The 18,876-nt window shown below is 50.9% G+C and overlaps 2 protein-coding genes across 3 annotated transcripts; one reads left to right on the plus strand and one right to left on the minus strand.

The window, feature by feature from the left end:
- The first annotated feature begins 7,343 nt into the window (after positions 1 to 7,343).
- Ptgdr2 (prostaglandin D2 receptor 2) lies at positions 7,344 to 8,674 on the plus strand. The gene has a single exon (XM_051146905.1). The coding sequence runs from the start codon at positions 7,346 to 7,348 to the stop codon at positions 8,672 to 8,674; it is 1,329 nt and encodes a 442-aa protein (XP_051002862.1). The 5' UTR covers positions 7,344 to 7,345.
- Positions 8,675 to 9,269: 595 nt separating this feature from the next.
- On the minus strand, positions 9,270 to 17,138 carry Ccdc86 (coiled-coil domain containing 86). 2 transcript variants are annotated; one of them, XM_051146158.1, is made up of 5 exons: positions 16,329 to 17,138; positions 13,145 to 13,274; positions 11,383 to 11,457; positions 11,100 to 11,213; positions 9,270 to 9,734 (listed from the first exon to the last, which is right to left on the minus strand). In XM_051146158.1, the coding sequence occupies exons 1-5, from the start codon at positions 17,075 to 17,077 to the stop codon at positions 9,651 to 9,653; spliced, it is 1,152 nt and encodes a 383-aa protein (XP_051002115.1). In that variant the 5' UTR covers positions 17,078 to 17,138; the 3' UTR covers positions 9,270 to 9,650. The 2 variants fall into 2 exon arrangements, with proteins under 2 accessions (XP_051002115.1, XP_051002117.1); XM_051146160.1 differs by lacking the exon at positions 9,270 to 9,734 and having other exon boundaries at positions 10,237 to 11,213; positions 16,329 to 17,133.
- Between the last annotated feature and the right edge of the window lie 1,738 nt (positions 17,139 to 18,876).

Raw genomic sequence — 18,876 nt, forward strand, 5'->3', positions numbered from 1 at the left:
CAGTGCTCTGAGCCGTCTCTCCAGCCCGCACCGCACTTTGTATGTTAGCATGTGCGTGTGTGGAGGAGCATGTACAAGCGGAGGCCTGAGCAGCACACTGGATATCTTCCTCTTTCACATCTTACTTGCCTAGACAGGGTCTCTCACTGAGTTAGAAGCTCAGGTGTTCGCCTTAGCCTGCTTGGCCAGAGAGCTCTCAGGCTTTGCCTCTGCTTCCCAGTGCTGAGGTTACAGGCATGCATAGCCACGCCTGGCTTTTCATGTGGTGCTGGAAATTCGAACCCAGGTCCTGGTGCTTGTAAAGCAAGTGATCTTACCCTCAGAGCCAGCTCCCCAGCCCTAAATTTAAAAGTAAAATTTACTTGTATCTTTATTTTTATTATATTTTATTATCTAAAACAATTTTTTTTTTTGAGAGAGGGTTTCTCTGTGACATAGCTCTGCTGTCTTGGACTCCCTTTGTAGACCAGGTTGGCCTTGAATTCACAGCAATCCTCCTGCCTCTGCCTCCCAAGTGCTGGGATTAAAGGTGTGTGCCACCATACCCATCTCTAAAACAATTTTTAAAGTTAAATATATTTTTTTTATCATTTTCTTCCCCTCCTCCAAGTCCTTCCAGATCTTCTCCCTGTCCCTATTCATCAATTTTAAGTTCTTTCTAAAAGCACAAACAAAAACCCAATACAACAAAATCCCCCAAAACCAACAAAACAAAACAACACTCAAAAACAAAACAAAACCACTAAACTGTAACCAAATAAAAGCATGCACACACACACACACCCCAACCAAACACTCCCCAAAACAAACAAACAAACAAACACACCCCAAACCTATGGAGTCCCTTATATGTTGGTTCACTGCCCTTGAACATGAGGCCTGCCTGGCCCTGAAATGCTTGATATACTCTGTCACTTCACTGGAGAAAACTGATTTTCCCTCTTCCAGTAGGTGTAAATGATAGTTCAGTGGTTAAACTTTACCCCAGTGGTTAGGTACTCATTCATTCATTCATTCATTCATTCATTCATTCAAAAAATATAAAAGAAAACAAAATCTTTCACATCAAAGTTGGACAGGACAAACCAACAGAAGGAAAAGGCCCAAGAGAAGACCAAAAACCAGAGAGCCCATAGAATCAGGTGGTCTCTTGGGTGGGTAGATAGATGCATATACAGACAAAACATCAATTTACATTAAATAAATCTTGCCAGGTTGGTGGCACAAGCCTATAATCCTAGCACTCAGGGAGTTAGAGGCAGGCAGATCTCTGTGACTTCAAGGCCAGCCTGATCTACAAAGTGACAAAGTCCAGGACTGCTGAAGGCTACACAAAGAAACCCTGTCTTGAAAAACCAAACCAAACCAAACCAAGCCAAGCCAAGCCAAGCCAAGCCAAACCAAACCAAACCAATGTTTACCTATTATCAGAGACCCACTTGTTTGCCTATTCAGGAATCCCATAAAAACACTAAACTTAGCTGGGCATGATGGTGCACACTTTTAATTCCAGCACTTGGAAGGCAGAGGCAGGTGGATCGTTGTGAGTTTGAGGCCAACCTGGTCTACAAAGTGAGTCTAGGACAGCCAAGGCTACACAGAGAGACCCTGTCTTGAAAACAAAAAACAAACAAACAAAAAAGCAAAAAACAAAAAACCTCCACTAAACTCGAAGCTATAATATATAGAACAGAGGACCTGGTGTAGACCTGTGTAGGCCCTATGCTTGCTCCTTCAATCATTGTGAGCTCCTGTAAGTTTTTTGGTTGGTTTAGAGGGCCTTGTTCTCCTGGTGTCCTCCATCCCTTTTGGCTTTTATACTCTTCTTGCCTCTGCTTCCTCTGGGTTCCTTGAGCTTTGAGGGGAGTGACCTGATGGAGACACCCCATTTAGGGCTGAGTATTCCAAGGTCTCTCACTATCTGTGTAACCCTGTTCCCCTTTTGACTGGTCCTCTTAGTGTTGGGCTAAACAGGACTCCTGTCAGTCAGGGCTTCTGCCTGTCACTCCCAGCCAGTGACCCTGGTCCCCAGGACCCCCTTGCCTTGACACCTTCAGAGACTCTCCCTCTCCAAGTGCCGGTGTTGAATTGGTTCCCAAGACTGTAGGGTAATAGGCATGAACCACATCCCACCAACGCCCCTTTCTCACACAGGCCCTCTGGGATGAGGGGAAAGGCAATCTGCCCTTCACTCTTCAGAAAATGCCTCAGAGCCTCACTCCTGGGACTCCTGTCTTTGGTTTGTTTTTGTAACTTTATTAGAGCTTAGGAGCTTTTTTTGTTTAGCAGTAAAACATCCTCAGGGAAGTCAGGGACATGAGAGCGATGACAGGACTAGAATTGAGAATTGAGAAAGGTCAGGAGATGATTTTATCTGGAATGAGAGCCCCTTAACATGGTCACCACAAAAGGTTGTGTAGGGTGTTCACTGCAGAAAGGCATGCAGGGGAGGACTCAGGGGCAGCCTGAGATCCTGAGGGAAGTCTGCACAGGCCTGGTGCCTTGGTGCTGAGCTATGTCTGTTTGAAAAGAAGGAAGTCTTTCTTAGTTCAGTCAGCAGGCTGCACCCTAACCCTTGCTAAGGCTGGGACTGGGCAGAAGGAAGATCTTGTGGAGGTTTATTTTTATTTTTTAAGTGTGTGTGTGTGTGTGTGTGTGTGTGTGTGTGTGTGTGTGTGTGTGTGTGTGTGTGTGTGTGTGTGCAGTTACCTGTGGAGTCCAGAAGAGGGCGTTGGATCCCCTGGAGCTGGAGCTATTGGTGGTTTTAAGCCTTTTCACATGAGTGCTGAGAACCAGACTCAAATGCTGAGGTATCTCTCCAGCCCCAAGAAGACCCTTTAAGAGTCATATTTTACTGCTGTCTAATTACTCACCCCAGGTCACATAGCTAGGGAATGGCAGGGCCAGATCCAAATACTGGTAGTCTGGCCCACATGTCCTGGCCTTACCAACCACCATACTGCCTTGCCCATGCATCTACGGGTTGAGCAACATATTAGTTATATTTGTGTTGCTGTCACCAAAATACCTGACACGACTGTGCAAGAGAAGAAGGGTTTGTTTTGGCCCATGGGTTTAGAGAGTTTCAGTCTATCACAGCAGGAAATGGATGGAGGAGTAGTTCAAGTTCACAGCAACTGCAGTGTATGGGGGAGGCTATTCATAACATGTTGGAACAGAACTGAAGTATGAGGCAGGAACTAAGAGATGGGTCTAACCATAAAGTCTCACCCTGTCTATCCTACTTCTGCCTGCTAGGTTCCACAGCCTCCCAAAAACCGCACAACAAGCTGGAAATCAAAACATGTGCATGGTCTAGATTGGGGCCATAGCAGGTATGGATGAATGTTATCCCAAGAGCGCATAGGAATATTCATGTTTAGGAAGGGCTGCAAGCATCATGACCAGGGCGAAGGGAGACCTTTTGTGTGACTAAGGTCTCCACAACCAAGGCCTTGCTGACCTGTGTCTAGAGGCACTGTGAGGGACACTCATGCCGACACTGCACTGGACTCACTCTCTACCCCTGACGTCTGCCTCATATCAAGTGTGTCAAGAACCCACGCCTCTTTTGAACAGTGTTCCTGCCATAATCTAGGCACACTGACTGGCCACATGTTGAGTTTGAAGGAAGGTCCCTGGGTCCAAGAAACAAAAAAGAGGTAAGGAGTTAGGTAATGGCCTGGAGAGATAAAGTGCAATGCTAAGCAGGCATGAGGACCTGAGTTTGCTGGCCAGACAATCTAGCCATTCAGTGAGTGCTAGGTTCAGTGAGAAATCATATCTTTTTTGGTGGGGGCGAGGGGTTGAGACAAGGTTTCTCTGTGTAGCCCTGGCTGTCCTGGACTCACTTTTGTAGACCAGGCTGGCCTCGAACTCACAGTGATCTGTCTGCCTCTGCCTCCCGAGTGCTGGGATTAAAGGCGTGCGCCACCACGCCTGGCGTGAGAAATCATATCTTAAAAGATAAGCTACATGGGAGCTAGAGAGGTGGCTTCGCAGTTTAAAGTATTTACTGCTTTTGCAAAGTACCTCAATTCAGATCTCAGCCACGGTGGACAGCTCACAACTGCCTTTAAGCCCATTTCCAGAGTATCGGATGCTGGCTTCTGGCCTCTGCTCCACTGGCATACATGTTGTGCACATAAATGTATGCAGGTGTGCACATGTGTATGTGCATATGCATGAATAAGTTAAAACATACATATGGTGGAGTGGTGGTAGAGTAGTTAGAAACACTGGCTGGTCTTCCAGAGCACTGGGACTGAATTTCCAGCACCCGCACGACAGGTTGCCACTGTCTGTAACTCCAGTTCCAGGGTGTCCCATGCCTTTTTCTGGACTCCATGGGAGCTGCATGCACATGGTGCACAGACATGCATGAAGGCAAATGCCAGCACACATAAAATACAGTAAATAAAATCTGAAAGACAAAAGAAGATAAGGTGGAGGATGATTGAGACCGACACCTGATATTGATCTCTGGTCTCCACACACACAACCACGTGCGCACCATGCACACATGCGCCACCATGCACACATGCGCCACCATGCACACATGCGCCACCATGCACACATGCGCCACCATGCACACATGCACACACACACATACGTGCACAACAAGGTGGCTGGCCCCTGAAGAACAACAGCTGAGGTGTTCTCTGGCCTCTACATGCATGCACATTTACACCTACATACATACCTACACGCACATGTGCATGCACGCGCACACACACACACACACACTCACGTTAGTCCTACCCTGGACTTAGGGTCTCTTTTTGTCATTGTACAGCAGCTGCCAACTTTTTCCATTTTCTTGCGGAAGAAGCTGCTTTTGTGAGCACCTACTATGTGCTCACAGTGGAAAGACTTTACTCCTGGTCACAGCTGACAACAGCCAGCAAGAGGAAGTGGCTGGCCTCCTGGTCAAGGGTCTCTGTGCTCTTCCCACGGCCCCTCCCGGCTTCCTCTGGTCCTCTGGGGACAGGGGCCCATGCTGCCTCAGAACAGCTGGAGTGCTGGGGTCAGGGGATTGGCAGTCAAGGGCTTAGGCTGTCCTCTCCATGAAAAGAAGGGGTGGAAGAGGGGCTGGTGGCCTGGATGAAGAGAAAAGACCTTGTCTATAGTGTCTCCGCCCCTGCCCTCTGGACTGACAGCTACTTCCTCTTTCAGCTCACGCCCCTCCTGCCACTCTCCTGGTGCTCAGTCCTGCTTCTTTCAGTAGCTGCCAGCCTTCCGGACTTGACTCTGTGCTCTCTCTGTGGCTAGGTAAGGAGGCAGTCTTCCAGGGGCTGGGCAGCCTTCATGCCGCCGTCTCAGTATAGACCGATGGCTACTTCTAGCTAGGATGACAGGGAGATGAGCTTAGGAGCCTGGTGGGGACTGACTGATGCCCAGAAGGAAGGACTGTGTTTTCCTGGGCACTAACCAGATGATGGGCACAATAGTGAGCTGTCAAATCACGGCCACCATGCTATCTCAGGTGTGGGGACATGCTCACTCGGTGAGCTTAGAGAAACTGAAAAGTTCACTGAGCTGGAAGCTGAGGACCTGGAATTCAAGCTCAGGGCTTTGCAAAGTTGGGGTTCCCACTACAGCAGGGTCCTAGCTGCTTGGGTGTCCCAAGATCCTGGGTCTTGAAGCTGTCTTTGTGCAGCCTGAGGAATCAGACTGGGTAGTTCCCAAGGCTGCAGGAGCACTGTCTTCTGAGCATCCCCGGTGACATGGACACTGCAACTGCCAGGGATTGTCTCAGGCTGAGAGAGAATGGCTCCCATCTGTCTGCTGGGAGGAGAGCCTTAGTCTCCCTCCACAGTACTGGCCCAGCTTCCGTGCCTCTCTGAACCTCAGTGTCCTCTCCTGAAAAGCTACTTTCCTTGGATTACTGCGAGTATAACTGCTCTGCAGATACTAAAGCTTAGAAAGAGAACCAGGAAGAATTCACCAAGAACACAGGTGCGCCTGCTCCCCCTAACAAGAGGGATTCTGTTAGGGAAACTCTAGCTTGGGGTCCCTGTGAAGGACAGTGCTTTCTGGAAGGGAGTAGATTCCCCCAACCCATTCTGGCCACTGTTTCTCTTGGAAAGAGGGATTCTGGAGCCCCAGGCACCCTCCTCCTTCCTTCTCTTCCTCTGTCATCCCACATGCAAAGCTAGAGAGACGTGAGGCAGCCCCTCTTCCACATGGCTGTGTTGGGTCGGCCAACAAGCGCTTTGAACACTTGTGTCAGTTTTCTCATCTGTACAATTGGATCCTAGCACATTTCTTCCAGAGCCACAAGAAAGAACATCTGTTAGAGGATTTACCAGTGTCTGGGGAGGGGTTCTGTGTGCCTGGCACAACCTAAGTCCCTACACCCTGCTTTCATTTCCTCCCTGCTACTGGGAGTATACAACATGACTCCCTCGGCACCTCCCTGACCCCAACTTCATCACAGGGCCTTGGGGTTCTCCATGAGGCTGTGGGCATGCATAGTACCTGACTTTTCCTGTTGTCCCAGTGTAAGAGTGAGTAAACAGGGGTAGGTTTTCTGGACTGGACTGTTACTGCCCTCCCTGGTAACTCCACGTGACAGTTCCTCCAGCCAGGTCTCTCTCACACGTGTCCCTCTTATCTTATTTCCTCTCCTTCTGTCAGAGGAGAGGCCAGCTCCCCTGATCTCAATCAGCCCACCCAAGCCCTCACTTCTGAGGCTGATAGCTTCTCTAGGAGGAACTGCAGAGAGGTAAGGCATGCTGTGCTGACAGACCTCCCCCCTCATATGATGGGCCACACTTGCCCCTCTGTGTTCTGGGGACCGGGAAAACAAATCCTGCCTGGCCTGGCCTTTGTGATCCTGGACATGTACTTAATGTTAATCGCAATGGTATTGATGTAGCGCCTATGCCAGTTTCTCTCTCTCTCTCTCTCTCTCTCTCTCTCTCTCTCTCTCTCTCTCTCTCTGTGTGTGTGTGTGTGTGTGTGTGTGTGTGTGTGTGGTGAATGCAAGTGCCTACAGAGGCCAGGGGGATTGGATCCCCCGGAATTGGGTTATATAGCCAATCATGAGCTGTCCAACATGAGTACCGGGAATCAAACACAGTATCAATCAAATCCTGGAAAAGCAGCATGTGCTTTTCAGTGGAGCCATCTCTCCAGTGCCCTACCTTGTCTTTTTGAGTTAAGATCTCTGGGACCTGTGTTATTCCAGTAGCTCTACAAACTAAAGACTGTTAGGATTGACACCCATGTTACAGAGGACACAGGCTCAGGAAAGCTACACTTGACTTGCTCAGAGCTGTGTTGGGGGAGGAGGGCAGCTGGGATGCTAGTCCCTTGCTTTGCTCATCCTCATGGGTCCCTAATGTCCGTTCTATTGGCAGGCCATACTCGCAGCACCTCTGAGATAGGTTCATCTCTTGCCGAGGCTGCAGGCTTCTGGTTCTTGTGTGCCAGGCTCAGCCCTCATTTCTTCCTCCTTGCCATGGCCAACATCACACTGAAGCCACTCTGTCCACTCTTGGAGGAGATGACCCAGCTTCCAAGCCACAGCAACTCTAGCATTCGCTATATTGACCACGTGTCGGTGCTGCTGCACGGGCTGGCTGCGCTACTGGGCCTGGTGGAGAACGGACTCATCCTGTTTGTGGTGGGCTGTCGCATGCGCCAGACGGTGGTTACCACCTGGGTGGTGCATCTGGCGCTGTCCGACTTGCTAGCCTCTGCCTCTCTGCCTTTCTTCACCTACTTCCTGGCGGTGGGCCACTCATGGAAGCTGGGTACCACCTTCTGCAAGCTGCACTCCTCGGTCTTCTTCCTCAACATGTTTGCCAGCGGCTTCCTGATCAGCGTTATCAGCCTGGATCGCTGCCTGCAGGTGGTGAGGCCAGTGTGGTCACAGAACCACCGCACAGTGGCGGCTGCGCACAGAGTCTGCCTGATGCTCTGGGTTCTGGCGGTGCTCAACACAGTACCCTATTTTGTGTTCAGGGACACCATCCCACGGCTTGATGGCCGCATCATGTGCTATTACAACGTGCTGCTCTGGAATCCAGGGCCTGACCGCGATGCCACGTGTGACTACCGCCAGAAGGCCCTAGCGGTTAGCAAGTTCCTGCTGGCCTTCGTGGTGCCTCTGGCCATCATCGCCTCAAGCCACGTGGCCGTGAGCCTGCAACTGCGCCACCGCGGCCGCCAGAGGACAGGCCGTTTTGTGCGTCTGGTGGCGGCCATCGTGGTGGCCTTCGTGCTCTGCTGGGGGCCCTACCACGCCTTCAGTCTGCTGGAGGCGCGTGCCCATTCTGTCACCACGCTACGGCAGCTTGCGTCACGTGGGCTGCCCTTTGTCACAAGCCTGGCCTTCTTCAACAGCGTGGTCAACCCACTGCTTTATGTGCTCACCTGCCCCGACATGTTGCACAAGCTGAAGGTCTCGCTGCGCGCAGTGTTTGAAAGCGTACTGGTGGAAGACAGCGACTTGAGTGGTGGGCCCAGCACTCGCCGTCGCCGTGGCTCCTCCACTACTACCTCAGCCTCCACCCTCCTGCTCACTGGCCGCCTTTCCCCACTGCGTCCTGGGCGCTTGATCCGCTGGATGAGAGGTAGCGCTGCAGAGCCCCAGCAGAAGGAACCTGTACAGTCCCAGAAGAAGCGCGGCTCTTTGAGCCGCGTGCTGAGCTCCACCTCGGATTAGAGCGGCATAGCACAGATGGTTTGCCAATGTGCACCCCTGTCCTCTTCTCATACCCGCTTGAAAATGTACATAGCATGCTGGGCGTGGTGGCGCACGCCTTTAATCCCAGCACTTGGGAGGCAGAGGCAGGCGGATCTCTGTGAGTTTGAGGCCAGCCTGGTCTACAAAGTGAATCCAGGACAGTCAAGGCTACACAGAGAAACCCTGTCTTGAAAAGAAAAAAAAGGAAAAAAAAAAAAAAAAAAAAAAAAAAAAAAGAAAAGAAAAGAAAATAAAATGTACACAGCTTGTGGAAGTGCCTTGAGTAACTGAATCTTCAGGAGCAAGGTGAATCGAAGCAGTCCTTTCTGAACACGTGTGGAGATCAGCAGGGTGCAGAAATGGCCTTTAGAGATGCTACTTGGTTCCTGACTGCTGGCCTCCAGACTTCTATACATTTTATTTTTCGAGATAGGGTTTCTCTGTGTAGCCTTGGCTGTCGTGGACTCACCTTGTAGACCAGACTAACCTCGAACTCACAGAGATCCACCTGCCTCTGCCTCTCAAGCGCTGGGATTACACGTGTGAGCCACTGCGCCAGGCTGAGGCTTCTAAAAAGTACTTGAACTGCCTAGGGATCTTGCTAGGGCAACAGATTAGGGCGAAGGTGAGATTTTGTACTTCTAATACCTTCCAGGCAGCTATCCCTAGGACAACTGGAGTCACACAGGTTAAACTCACAGCCACTGCTTTGTGTGTGGGATAAAGGGAAGAGACTGCCAATTAACAACAGTGTATATAGGGGTCAGTGGAAGGAAGAGTTGAGGCAGTTTCCAGCCGAACACCTTCACTTTTAATTCCCCACTTGGCCTTTGAGCCATATTCTTTAATGGCACAACCTTGCTGGCCAAGCTCCACTCAGGGATCTTCAGGGTCCAGTTCCAGGGCTGCCGCTGCCAGAGGCTTCACTCTGGCCCTGGGCAGCACAGGTTTAATTCTATCTAGAGAGAACACCATCCAACCTCTCCTCAGTACTACAGCTGCCTCCCAGGGACAAGAGCTGGCAGCCATCACTTCCAACCTGCAGGTAGGAGGGGTAACTTGTATTAGACCCAGCCCTTCTACCACACATCTATGTCCTCCCCACCGTGAACAGACGGCAGGGCAGATGCCCGCACTCATCTCTACATTCCAGGGGAAGTGGAACTGATGTCAGTAACTGGTGGATGTGGAAGAGCAGGGATGAGAAATTCTCAGGATCTCCTGAACCACTTAAGGCCAGGTTTGCCAGTTCAGTGCCAAGCAGGCCTCAAGCCCGTGGCAGGTGCTTTTCAAACTGGCTAGTAAAATGTCACCCCCAAGTCCCTCCTGCTTTACTCAGAGCACAACATACCTGTCATTCCATGTATTTTAGGTTTTTTTTCCCCCCAAGACAGGGTTTCTCTGTGTTATCTTGGCTGTTCTGGACTCACTTTGTAGACCAGGGTGGCCTCAAACTCACCGAGATTCGCCTGCCTCTGCCTCCCGAGTGCTGGGATTAAAGGTGTGCACCACCACTGCCTAGCTTTTTAATTGTATTTATGAGACTGTTACACCATGTATTTTAATTGTCTATTATGAGAATGGAACCCCAATGGGGCAGGGACTTCTGTCTTTCTGGGAGCCCAGAGCTGTATTGTGCAGACATTAATAAACACTTCTGCAGTAGATCATGAAGGCACAGCGAAAGCCTCAAGACTTCTACAGTGCAGTGTGGGAAAGAGGTGCTGGAGAGGAATCCAGTTCCCTGAAACTCCCCTCTTTAATCCTTCAGTGCCAAGTGAGGGAAGGGCTGGCTGGCTGAGGGGACAAATCAGTAGATTGCAAAGTGGACAAGGAGGCATTGGGAAAATGGAGGAGCTGACTTTGGACAGCAGGCCTCCAGGTATGGGCTAGACTCAGGACCCCAAGACAGGGAGTTACCAGCTTTTTGGGGAGCAAGAATTCATAATTCAAGATATTTTTTGTTTTTTAACACAGGGTTTCTCTGTGTAGCCCTGGATGTCCTGGAACTTGCTCTGTAGACCAGACTGGCCTTGAACTCAAAGAGATCTGCCTGTCTCTGTCTCCTGAACACAGGGATTTAAAGGCATACACCACCACTGCCCGGCAACAGTTGAATTTTTTTTTTATTGTTATTTGAGACAGGGCTTCTGTATGTAGCCTTGGCTGTCCTGGAATTCGCTCTGTAGACCAGGCTGGCCTTGAATTTATAGTTTAAGACCTTAAGGCACTTTAGAAAAGATGGGGACAGTTAAATCTCCTATGAAGTCTTGGGTTCCCTCTGGGCTGGGCTTTCAGATTTGGTGTGCTGGCCCCAGAAGAGCTGTCTGACAGTGGCCTGAGAGGTGCCTTGTTTGGTGTGGCTCTAAGTCTTGAGGTCTTCTGGGCTGTCCTGAGCTCAGACCTTGGCTACAGGCCTCTGGGGCGGCTGCTTCTGGAGTAAGGCCAGGGTGTCTCTCTTCTCAATGGAGCGCAGCTGCTGCTTCTTAGCCTTCTTGAGCTTTGCGGGGTTTCGAATCTGAGGATGGTGGAAATAGGAGGCATCAGTGAGGCTGAGGACCCTGTGCCTGTCTCTGGGGAAAGGAAGGCAGGGGCATAGGACCGCAGCTGGACAGCGAGCGAACCATGTAAGGCAGGGAGCCCAAGCACCGTAGCGGCCTCGTTCTGCACCCGAGTGGGGTACTCACCACTTGGACAATCTCAGCCTTGCGTTCATTCTCTAGGCGGCGTCTCAGGTTCTCAGCCCGGCGCTCTTTCTTCTCCTGAAACACACAGAAGGGGATTCTCAGGCTAGGAGCTGAGGTGGCCCTAGCACCTCAGGGCCCTTGGTTAGTGACAACTAGCACAATCCCAGAAGAGAAGCCTGCTTGGCCTCTAAGTTACTTCTAGTGGGGAAAGGTGGAGGTCTAGGCACTTCTTGGGGAAGAACAGGGATGCAATGCTTGTGTTGTGAGCCTGGAGCTGAGACCCACCATGGCAAGAACACCTGGCTCCAAATTAGAAAGAAGGTGGGTAAACAGATACCTGAGATGACTGTATGGGCCAAGATGTGGGGGCCTTCCACCCAGAAGCTACACGCAGGCAGAATGGCCCCTTGAACTATGCATGCTCTAGCTGCCAGGGAGAGGGCTGGGATGGTCCTCTCCTTCATGCTACTTTCCCAGGTTTCCTTTTGCCCAGGCTCAGGTGTCCCAACATGAGGATGCAAGACCAGGATATAGCTGGTTGAGGTGCCAAAGGCTCTGGAGGAACCTGGTCCAGCTTGAGTTTTCATTTAGCTACTTTCTAAATAGGTCACTGTGCTGGGTCTATGCCTCCACTTCCTCACCTTTACAGTAAAGTTGACCACAGGACCCAGCTCATCAGACTGACTTGAGTGTAATTAAGGCCTGGAATAGTGCCAGCTCTCTGGGGACACTCAGAGCCTGTTCTGGGGATGGGAAGTCCAGGGCTTCCTACCTATACTGTTACTGTACTCCACCAGGGCTAGGGCATGGACAGTGGCTCCAACACTGATTGCTCTGTGGTCAGGGCCTCTCGTGCCTGGCTTTGATAACCAGGCCATGTGAGTGATCTGGGCCCTTGGGGAGGAAGTGACCTGTGCTCCTATGTATTAGGACAGCTGGAAGGATGCACTTCTTCACTTGCTCATGAGATGACAACTGTTTTGTCCAAGAGGGAGCCAAAGCTGCACAGGAAGAGATGAGGCCTTAGGGACAGACAGATCGGGAGTGCCTCTAAGCTAGGTGGAGGGACGCCTGACTGGCCCATGCTCCCCCTCAGTGGCCAAGCTGGGACCACAGATTTGAGACAAGTCATTTGACTCTGGATCAGTGCTCACCAGGCTAATGGTGACTCCTGAACTTGGTCTTGGGAACAGAGCTGCTCACCAACCACAAGCCAGCATGACCATGCTTACTCGGCAGTGCCAGTTGAAGTGAAACTGGGACTATTTCTGAGGTGTCCTGGAGGCTAAGGGTTAGGGAACAAGCCTCTGTGCTGCTACAACCCATGGTGTTGGGCATGCCAGTCAAGTGCTCTAGCATAAACCTTTAATGAGGACACTCTTGGTTCTGAGATGGGGCCAGGGGAGAGGCCTGGAAGGAAAGTGCGGGGGATTACCCAGGGATGTGTGGGAGTCTTTTCTAGAATGATAGCAGCACATCTGAGGCAAGCTTTCCCCTCATAAGCAGGTCTCAGGTGCCTGACTCCATGACACTGAATGCTCCTGCCACACGACAGCTTGCTGGCCTCTACTTCAGGTGCCTCGTTCTACTTCCAAGTCTCCTGCATGTCCCTGAGCCAGAAGCTTAGACAGCTGGTGGCGTGGGAATCCTATCATGGCCCTCATGCCCAGGGATCTGACTAAGCTGTAATCCCCCAGCCCTGGTGCCTACTGCAGCAGACGTGTATGTGGTCTCCATTATCCAGGCTGGGATGGTCTCTTACCTGCCGGCGCCTCTGTTTCTCCTCCTCCAGGTGCCGGGCAAAGTCCTTGGCCAGCTTCCTCTCCTGTCGCTCCTTCATCTTCCGCTGCCAGGAGGTTCGCAGGGGCTTGTCCTGAACCATCTGGGAGAACCTTGGCAGGAGAGGAGGCACTTAGGGGGCCTCTGGGGTGCTGCCTTCACACCCTGCTCTCATTGGATCTGCTTCCTGTCCCCTCCTGCCTGCCTGGCACTCAGCTTTCTACAGAATCTTAGGATGGAACAGGCTCCTAAGCATGTGGCTGTACCTCTGAGGAAGGCCTGTGCTTTCCATTCTAGAGAGGATCAAACAAGGCTTCTAGAGCCCTCTCATTCCTGAGTGTAGGTCGGGACTCAAACCTTTCTGTACCCATATGGCCTCAGCCGTGAGGTTCTGCTGCCACCAAACATGGTAATCTGTTAGTGGATGCCTCTGGAGATGAGGTGCTCACTTCCTAGAGGGGGGTGGTTTGGCTTCCAAACAGCAAGGGTAAGGGGCTTTTCTCTAACAATTCTGATTTTTCTCTAGTTTGAGGGCTGTGAAGATGGTAAAGTGAGATGAGGGGGTTTCTGAGAAGTCTGGCTATTTGAGAGTCAAATGTTCTTAGAGTCACAGAAGAATGGAGGTGACTTCTGTGAGAACACATCAAGGGTGTGCTTAAACAGGGCAAGGAACAAGATGAAGCTGGGCCAGGAAATAATGAGAACTGTTGAAACCGGTGATGGGGGCTGGAGAGATGGCTCAGAGGTTAAGAGCACTGACTGCTCTTCCAGAGGTCCTGAGTTCAATTCCCAGCAACCACATGGTGGCTCACAACCATCTGTAATGTGATCTAATGCCCTCTCCTGAGAGGCAGGTGTAGCACTGGTAGAGCACTGTATAAATAATAATAATAATAATAAATCTTTAAAAAAAAAGGAAATTGGTGATAGGGCTCTTTTCTGTACATTTCAAGAGTTTTGTGATGAAAAGTGAAAATAAAAGGAAGACAAGCCTCCACATTTGGTGTCTCTGGCCCATCACCTGCCAAGCCTGCTGGGTGTCCTATGGGCCAGTTCTTTTCTTGTCTTATCCCCAGATATGTAGGGCTCCTCAGCAGACTCTTCCACAGTGGCCCTTCTGCTTCCCACACTCTGACCTTGACTCCTGCAGGAGTTTCTATTTACCTCTGTCTGTCTCGACCAACCCTGTCTCTGAAGGCCTTGGTGCTTTCTGGGCAGTCTGTTCCTGACCAGATAAAGGTCACTGCTTTTCTGAGCTGCCTGCTCTCTTCCTAGGAGTCTGGCAGAGTCTGGAACTTGGCTCATACATCAATAGCCTGGTTCTGGTCCCTCCCACTGAACTGTTAGCTTCTGATCCCTTCATGCTCCTCTCTTACCAGGTCCCCAAAGGCTTGCTCAAGACCCAGCTTCCTAAAACCAGAGCAGCGGGTGTCTGGTGGACACCCAAAGAATCCCAAAGAGACAAGATGATGGAAGGCTAGGGAAGTCAGAGGCACAAGAACACAAGGCCATGTTTTTTTTTGTTTGTTTGTTTTTGTTTTTGTTTTTAAGAGCAGCAGCGCCAAGAGAACATTCAGTTATGGAAATGGACCAAATCTCTTCTGTCCTGTAAGGGAGTCACTATGCACAGGCTGCTGTAGCACTTCAATTGTGGTTCATGATATTTCATTTAACAAAATTAATGTAAACAGTCACACGTGGCTGGTGGCTACAGCACTGAGGCACTGCTGATGTACAGCACCACTTAATGGAGATGGAAAACAGAGCTGGATGTCTGGCCCTAAGCCCATCCTTCACTCACTGCCTATGTGACCCTGGGCAAGGAAGTCTCTCAGCCATGTCACCCTCCTGTGTACAGATAACAGAGTGAAGAGGGGTAACAGCTGGGGAAAGCTGGGACCAAATACCCTCCTATCTCCTTACTGGTGATTGCTCTCTTCTTCCCACAGCGCAGCACAGCTCCTCCATACTCAGTAGAACCATCTTCCTCACCTGAGGGTGAGTGCAGGGCCCAAGGCTCTACACTGAACTTAACTGGCTCATTACCCTCTTCCCAGCCTAAACCAACATCTTTGCCTGGCTACCCAGGGCCATCAGTAACTTGGCTACTGTGACTTGCCAGTGCACAGAAAAGGAGCAGCTTCAAAGTTTCTCTGATTGGCGCCTTTCTCTTTTAAGCTTTTCTCTCTTTTGTTTAATGGGGTGTGCACAGGGGAGGGGCAAGACCCAGCACCTAAGGTTTAAGAGTATAGCAAAATGACATGTGTAAAAACAGCTTGCACAGCCCATCTTTAGTCAATGCCATTTTTTTTAAAATCCCTCATGCCCTGTTCCCTTATTGTAATGATTCTTGTCTCTGGCTAGTAGCTAAAATTTCAATTGAATCCCACTTCTCTTTCTCTGCTGCCTAAATGATGCCCCTTCCACATGAGCCTCCTCATTCCTTGACTCAAAGACATACACTGAGCATTACGATGCCCCAGCCCTACAAGGGCAAGGAAGACCTCATGTCTCAAACAGGCTGCAACCCAAGTCAATCTGGTCAACAGAAGCAGGTTAATGGGTTCCGTTCACAGGCTTTGTAACCAAATCTGTGTCCTATGTGTCATTTAGCCTCCTTGAGCCTTGGTTTCCTCAGCCGTAAAGCATCAACACTTGTAACACCTGCTCCAAAGGGTAGAGGTAAACGTGATTCCATGTGCTGCTGGGTGTAAAAGACTCTCCCTGTGGCCAGTTCCTAGTGAAGTGATACTAACCAGGGCCTCCCTCACCAGATATGGCAGACAAGGGAAAGGTTTTAAAGTAAACTCGGAACTCTGGACAAATGGGAGGGCGGTGCGGGCAGCGGCACATGCTTTTTATCCCAGCACTAGGGAGGCAGATCTCTGAATTCCAGGACAGTCGGTGCTACACAGTGAGACCCTGTTTCACAAAAATAAATAAAGAAAGAAAGAAATGGAGAAGGAAGTTCAAAAGAACCCCGATGAGGGCAGGTAGTACCGAAATGACGACTGAGGGACTCCCTCTTCAACCCCAAGATATTCTGACATTCTGATTATGATTATGTGTTAACTTGACTCGGGTGAGCTCCTTCCAAGCCTGGTATAGCATTCGGGTCCAAACACACGGAGACTCTAGGCAATCGCCCATGCTATGCCTCACTTTACCTCTTCTTGGAGCGGTCTTTCCACACACGGCCGGATTTGGGCTTCCCCTTCGGGATTACAGGAAGCTCCTCCTTCTCCTTCAATTTCTTGGGCGCCGGGGCCTGGGGAGAAGACAAAACTCGCTTCTTTTTGTCGAGGCCCCCTGGTACCGTCTCGCCAGCCGCAGGTAGCTTGCTTGGCTCTTGCTGGAGCTCTGGGGAGCTAGGTGCCTGGGAGGTCAGCTCCTGTGCTGGCTGAGAGGGCTCGGGACCCGGTGCTTGCTGGCCCAGGCAAGGCTCGGGGGATCCTGGGCCTGTGTGTAGCTGATGCTGGGGGGATCCTGGGATCGCCTCCTCCTTAGCGTGGGCCACCTCTGAGTCCAGTTCTCCCTTTGTGGGAGAAATTTTGGATACTTCCTCTCGTTGGGGGGATCCCGAACTCGACTCAGTCTGTCCTGCAGGTGACTCCAGGCCCAGATCTTGATGAGCGTGGAGGGACCCAGGGTCAGGTTCTGGCTGCCTTTGGGAGGACCCCAAGCCTGCATCCTGTCTCAGACAGGGTAATCCGGGGCTTGTCTCTGGCTGAGGTCGGGGAGATGCAAGGCCCAGCGGCGGCACTCTCGGAGACTTGGGCTCGCTTGTTTCTTCTGGGCTCGACTTGAAATCTACAAGGGCCCGTTTCGCCCGAGAAACTGCAGGCGCAGGAAGGGGCTCAAGGCACACAGGTTTTAGGCCTTCTAGCCGCCGGCTGCGCCTCAGTGGCGTGTCCATCGCTCACATGTAGCCTCCGTCGCCTTCGGAACTACCGGCGCCTTCATATGACGTCAGACCCGTCCACTTCCGTACCAGGCAGGAAGTGCACTTGAGGGAGACGCCATGCTGGTGGTGATGGTTGGAAAGGCCGACTGCCTGCCCCTGGGGAGGGGTGAGCGGGCCGGGGGGGGGGGCGGGCCGGGTGGGCGGGGCAGGAGCGTCAGGGGCGGGAGCTTAGTAGACGCATGCGTATTGTGGTGAGCTCGGTGCTAATGAGTTTTTTTCTTCTTTTTTCTTTTTTTCTGGGTTTCCGGGTTGCGTTTTTAGCAAACAGCGGTTTTCAGCGAACAGCGTTTTCTAGGTGCCAGAGAAGCAGGGCGTACTTTTATTTTCCTGAGAGAAGAGGTTAGCAAAAAGGCTGAGGGGGTCCTTAGACAGCGTTTACTCACTCTGACACAGTTGGGCCCGCAAACGTAGCGTTTTCTTCCGGCCCCAGCTTTCGCTTTTGTAACTTAGTGGCTTTGTGCTGTGTTACGAAGGAGGAGGTCCTGAGGGGCTCCAAGAGTGAAAAATCTAAGTCTTGAGTTGGCTAAACCTTCCCACCCTTGCTACCTCTCCCTTCTCCCCTACTGTGCTCAGGTTTACAGGTAGTGGGGTCTCTCAACACTGTCGATAATTCAGCCATGTGTCAGGTCTGAGGCCCAGAAAACCTTGAAAGCTGGTTGTCAAAAGTTGGGGGTCACAACCTGTGCCCGAAGTCAGGTCTGGCTGCCCTGTCCTCAGTAAGCCAATTGAGAGAGTCAAATTAAAAGTGGAAAGCCTTTTAAAAATTTGTTTGTTTATGTTTATCGAGACAGGGTTTCTCTGTGTAGCCCTGGCTGTCTTGGACTCACTTTGTAGACCAGACTGGCCTTGAACTCACAAAGATCCGCCTGCCTCTGCCTCTCAAGTGCTGGGATTAAAGGTGTGGGCCACCACTCCCAGACTGGAAGGCCTTTTTAAAAAAGAAGATTTATTCAATGTGGCCATACTGGGAAGAGGGGCATAGAGATACAATCACCCAAGTCCGACCTCAGGGTCCTGAAGTTAGATAAAAATTCAGATAATGAGCCAAGGATAAGCACATCTAAGCAGTCCGGATCAGCCCACCATTGACCCATCATTATCTGAGTTTTAGTCTCATCCTGTAAAGTGGTCTGACAAACTTTTAGAACTGTGAATTCTCTTTCCAGGAGACAAGTTCTTGGAACCCCATCCTTCTCCCAGCAAAAGAACTCTGGGGGAAATGACCATTTCTTTGGGGTTGATTGTCTTATATGCTGAGATAGAATACCTTCATTTCTGCCAGAAATGAAGCTGACCCAGGAGGAGGAGGAGGAGGAGGAAGAAGAAGAAGAGGAGGCGGCAGGGAAGATGAAAACCCAGAGAAAAGTTCCTGCAAGGTGGAGAATTCTTGAGTACACTGCCTAGACACTACCACACATGGTCTCAGATGCATATTGATGGAGGCGACCTGAGTCTACCTTTGGGGGTAGGGGATAGACAGGTTCTCCATGTCACTAGAAACAGTTGCACCCTTGTGTGATAATATCCATCCGTTCCTGCCTCCCTGCTGTGAGCTTAGAGCCCTCAGGGTTCTGAGCCGAGGACAGCTGCAGGCAGTTGTAGTCCCCGCACTAACTCTCCCGGCTCTTCCGGCCTCTCCATCCTCAAAGGAGTAAGTTCGGTTTGGTACTTAAACTCCTGCCCGTGCCTGACTGGTCCAATACTCAGGACCACAACGTGGGGTACCTGGGGCTCTGGAGGAGATTACATAC

The sequence above is a fragment of the Acomys russatus genome, chromosome 5 (assembly GCF_903995435.1).
Source record: "Acomys russatus chromosome 5, mAcoRus1.1, whole genome shotgun sequence".
Lineage (NCBI taxonomy): Eukaryota > Metazoa > Chordata > Mammalia > Rodentia > Muridae > Acomys > Acomys russatus.